Here is a 5,243-nt window from a genome sequence, read left to right on the forward strand (position 1 = left end):
AGCTCGGCAAGTGTGCCACCGTCTTGGAGAAGGTGGCAAAACACTTCATGAGCAGGTGAGACATCATCACATGTACATGTAGTACATACTCTTTGATGATAGATACCTAAATACTAGATGCTAAATACTTAGATTTATGTAAATACTTTTATCTACGTTGTGCCTTTATCTAATAATACATCCACTATTCAACGCCTAATGTTGTTTTACTTATGTAGATCTATGTAACGCTTTTAATCTATTCTAGTACCTACGCAAGATGTCATCAACGAATGTAGATTTATGCAATGTTTTAAACCTATTTCGCCACCAACCCACCATTTATATCTTAATATTTTACTTACTTATGCTGTTATGATGTAATAGTTAGAAATATTGTAAACAGTCCATGTGCTTCAGCAATGGCTTCTGATTGGAGTCTGAGTGTGTGAAGTATGAAGTAAATAAATCCTCTTTTTTTTTCCTATTTTTCCATTCGTCTTTCAAAATAGCCTGGTTGCCAAATCTATTATAGCTCCCGATTCCTACATCCTCTCCGCAAATAGGACTCGGGAACTATAATAGGTTTGGTAACCAGGATACTTTCAACATGAATCTTCGATTTTTACTCCAATCGTAGAAGCTACACTTGGGGAGAGCTGATAAGATGGGACTCCCAGACCGTGACAGGTGTTTGTGACGCCACCTCCATGGAGCCTATCACGTGTCCTCCACCAGCCGTCCCAGAGTTCCGTTCGGCAAACGGCCGTTGTAACAACCGGCACAACCCCCTGTGGGGAAGTGCTGAGCAACCCTTCAAAAGGCTGACGGGACCACTCTACGACGACGGTAAACAAATGTTATCCTGACTACATCACGCCTTTAATAGCCCTTCAGCCCTTCCACTGGTCAGGCCCATAGTCTCGACTACATTTCGCTTCTAGCAGCCCTTCCACTGGTTAAGCCCCTAGTCTGACTACATCACGCCTTTAGCAGCCCTTCCACTGGTCAGGCCCCTAGTCTGACTACATCACGCTTCTAGCAGCCCTTCCACTGGTTAAGCCCCTAGTCTGACTACATCACGCTTCTAGCAGCCCTTCCACTGGTCAGGCCCCTAGTCTGACTACATCACGCTTCTAGCAGCCCTTCCATGGTTAAGCCCCTAGTCTGACTACATCACGCCTTTAGTAGCCATTCCACTGGTCAGGCCCCTAGCCTGACTACATCACGCTTCTAGCAGCCCTTCCACTGGTTAAGCCAGACTACATCACGCCTTTAGTAGCCCTTCCACTGGTCAGGCCTCTAGTCTGACTACATCACGCTTCTAGCAGACCTTCCACTGGTCAGGCCTCTAGTCTGACTACATCACGCTTCTAGCAGCCCTTCTCGAAGTTATCGAAACGATGCGTACTGTCTACGATATCCAGACCGTGTTTTATCTAGAACCGTGCTTTTCCAGAACAATGCGCAGACACAGTTCTGGATAGGCCATGAAAACGCGGAGACTTGATATCCAGAACCGTGCCTGATTCTAACTCTAATTAAGTAGGTTAAATACAAGTATTTACTCCTTGCTCTAACCGATTGAGGCATAGAACTAGATAGTTCTGGGTACAGCGGTCCTATATATACTCTTTTTTGGTCATATTTTGTCAGTTCTTATGACACCCCGAACCACTGGACGTGACGGCACCCCCCTCCCCAGCGCGCGGCTGGTCAGCAGGACCATGCAAGAGGACCTGCGGAAATCCAGCTACGTCAACACCCACATGGTCATGCAGTTCGGACAGTTCCTGGACCACGACATCACTCTCACGCCCAACTTCCAGGAAGAAGGTTCGTAAAAACATGAAATGCCATTTATCTTAATCCAGTGTTAACTGTTGGCTGGCCGTAAGCAGCGGGTTAGAAATATAAAATCACCTACCAGCGATTGCACAGACTACTTACAAGTTCATTTTTTACTACACAATATAACATGCGAGAAATGTAGATTATTGAGTTTTCGTAAGGCAAGACAAATATGTGTTGTCGGGTCTTTCTTTTAAGACACCCGCACTACAAGTTGTGTGTATCTACAACCGCTGACGTTTGCACAATAATGACTAAACCACATATGGCCTCCGTCAGGCAAAATTGACCATGGTAAAATTATAACTCGCATCAACCTACAGCTTCGGCTATGGCTAAACAATCCTGCACGAGAATGACTGCATGCATGGTTGGAAGTTGGTATCGTCCATCGTCCCGGTTGAAAGTTGCTCGGCCGAGATGTACAGTGCTTTCTTGTCTTCCATTGCATGCACCATGCACTATATTCAGAACTGCCGTCTCAAAACTCCGAATTAGTTGCCACAAGTTACACATCGAAACCGGTAGACATAACCGCACTCCCCTAGAACAACGAATATGTCGGTACTGTGATCTAGGAAGAATCGAAGATGAGAAACATTTTGTAACAGAATGTAAACTATACCACAAAGAGAGAGTAGATCTTTATAATCTGATACAATCTATGTTCCCCTTCTTTATACATCTATGCTGTACGGATAAATTTATATTTCTAATGAGCTTAGACGAACCTTCTATATTGAAACATATCTGTTCTTACATATTTGCCATTACTAAGAAACGAGAAGAAACCGAATTTACTTGATTGTAGCTACTCGACGATGTGTATGTGTAACGTTATCTATATCCCATCCTTTTTTGTGACCTGTACTTAACGCAGTGGGTATGTGTGTATGATAAAGGTCTACATTCATTCATATATTTCACATCATATGTCTGCTTTCCTCCGTGTATCTTCAGGTCTCCACTGTACCTGTGACTCCGATGACGAACGCTGTTTCAACATCGACATCCCCTTTGACGACCCTGACTTCCCAGGGAGGCGCTGTTTGCCGTTCGCTCGCTCCCGATCCTGTCCGAACGAATGGTGCCGCTTAGGCAAACGGCAGCAGCTGAACCAGCTCACCGCCTTCGTGGACGCCTCCAACGTCTACGGCTCCTCGGACGAAGAGATGGAGGCGCTCAGAGAGCACTCTGGTAGGTACACAAACTCACGTAAGGCCACAGCAAGTAAATTTTATGGATGACATCCTCCGCAGACTCCAAATCTAATGCTAGCGGGCGAAAAAAAACAAGGCGGGCCGAAAAAACAAGGTTCCTACATTTCAAAACTTTGACTCAATCATTGTACGAATGGTTTTCATTCAGTGGGAACATCACATATACACAGCCATCATCACATATCATTGCATCAAAGTAAGAAACAAAACATTAAATCAGAGCCTTTTCTTGTCTCCTCTCGTCATAGTTATCTGCCGTCCACCTCCCGGCATGGCAACAGACATCTTTGCCCATTTTCGGCATGTTGATCACTGTCAGAAGGCAACAAAATTTCTTTTTTTTTCCAAAATCAGGCGAAAATTAATGCGCTCGCTGATGTCATCCATTAAAATTACTTGCTGTGGCCTAATGGTAGGTCAAATTTCAAAGCCCGGGGCAGTTTACGGGAACGAAAAGTATGATATACAAAAAAACAACAACAACATCACCATTGTTTTTTCTTTGCCATACATTGTACCAGCTACAGTTGTTGAGCAATGAAGTTGATTGATTGATTGATTGATTGATTGATTGATTGTTTTACTTTGTAGGTCACCCATGGGAATTCACATGCATTTTAAGCCGTGTCTATACGAAATCACCCAAACCGCGATTCGGGTAACTCACATTCCTCACATCTGGTCCACGTGCCACACACACCTGTGAAACCGTGTCCGAACACAATACGCTTGAGCTACATTTATTGCTGTTTGATGATAACACGCAAGGTGGCGTGTTATTAATGTCAGAGGTCAACGATTGCTTGCTGATGCCCCCCTGCCGGCGTATCTCGGCCGAATGCCGACGTGGTCCCGCCAGAGGCGATGAAGCTCGCCCTAGAACGGACACATTATTTGCCCATTACTGCTCTTTAAGTTGCTGCCACGTAAAAGTTGGTATTGCATATAAAAAAAGAAATATCACCCCGTAATCCATGACCAGGCGAAGTTACATTGAAATCACAAACCGCCTTGGGTGATTCCGTATAGACACGACCTTAGACATCCATGTGACAATGACGATTCTATGGCCTTGTTCATATGAAACCACCCGCACCGCGATTCGGGTAACTCGCATTCCTCACATCTGGTCCACGCGCCATACATTCAAAATTTGGTATTGCAAATAAATAAAGAAATATCACCCCGTAATCCATGACCAGGTGACGTCACATTGAAATCACATTGCGCTTAGACGCAAATCGCGATGCGGAAAAACCGGTTCGAAACCACCTCTAGAAGTGGTTTGGAATCGAGGCGCTTTCAATGTGATTTGGAGCGTTCAGTTGGAGCCACTTGAAACTTCTTCTTGTCACTTGTGGCTTCGGGGTAAACCACATGTAAAGCGCCTTTACTGACCTCATACGAACAGGGCCTCAATCGATCCATTCCTTCAAATTAAGAATCAGTTCACACAATTTAGCAATAGAAAAAGGTCGGTATAGTAATATACCAGCTAACCAGAGACAATGTCCCTCGTGTCAAGAAAATGTGGAAGATGAATATCATTTCATAATGACCTGTCCTACATATAATTTAGATAGACAAAAATTAATGAAAATGATCACATGTAAAACTGGAAAACCTCTCCCAAAGACAAACATAGACATTTTCAATCTACTTATGTCATGCCCCGACTCCATATCTACGTAGGCCAATATATATGCAGTGCACTACAAAAGAGAGAAAGTATTGTAACAGATAGCAACGCCTAACTCACATCATGTCATACGCCGTTTACATTTATATCCCTGTAGTAATTCTTGTAGTCTCTTAGAATAGACTTGATTGTATTGATCACATTGTTATTGATGCCATACATTGTACCATGTACAACTGTCGAGCAATAAAGTTCATTCATTCATTCATTCATTCTACAGATGCAGTACACAGTTGGCAACAGATCGCCGGACAGCTGATGAAGTTCGTGTCGGTAGGTCGATCAGGTGTTTGGGCAGTGGATAATTATGACCGAATCTACTACAGAACTGGAACTTACCAGAACGAAGCCTCTCCGGGCACGGGCTGGGTGCGCATCGACGGCGAGCTGGAACAGATCTCATCAGGAAACAACATCGTGTGGGGAGTCAACAGAAATAACATCTGGATCCGGACAGGTCAGTCATTGTAAACTTGCACGTCTTGCTTGGTTCC

General features: G+C 44.1%; 1 protein-coding gene across 2 annotated transcripts in view; it reads left to right on the forward strand.

Annotated features, from left to right (window-relative positions):
• Window positions 1–630: 630 nt before the first annotated feature.
• LOC109487806 (peroxidasin homolog) overlaps window positions 631–5,243 on the forward strand; it is an 11,472-nt gene continuing 6,859 nt past the window's right edge. Inside the window, exons 1-4 of one of the 2 annotated variants that reach the window (XM_019791880.1) lie at window positions 631–828; window positions 1,636–1,815; window positions 2,791–3,027; window positions 4,976–5,206. In XM_019791880.1, coding sequence (XP_019647439.1) covers window positions 690–828; window positions 1,636–1,815; window positions 2,791–3,027; window positions 4,976–5,206 — 787 coding nt within the window. In that variant the 5' untranslated portion in view covers window positions 631–689. Of the gene's footprint in view, window positions 829–1,635; window positions 1,816–2,790; window positions 3,028–4,969; window positions 5,207–5,243 lie in introns of both variants that reach the window. The other variant, XM_019791881.1, reaches the window with a different exon arrangement.

The sequence above is a fragment of the Branchiostoma belcheri genome, unplaced genomic scaffold (genome assembly GCF_001625305.1).
Source record: "Branchiostoma belcheri isolate BF01 breed outbred unplaced genomic scaffold, Haploidv18h27 scaffold9, whole genome shotgun sequence".
Classification (NCBI taxonomy): domain Eukaryota; kingdom Metazoa; phylum Chordata; class Leptocardii; order Amphioxiformes; family Branchiostomatidae; genus Branchiostoma; species Branchiostoma belcheri.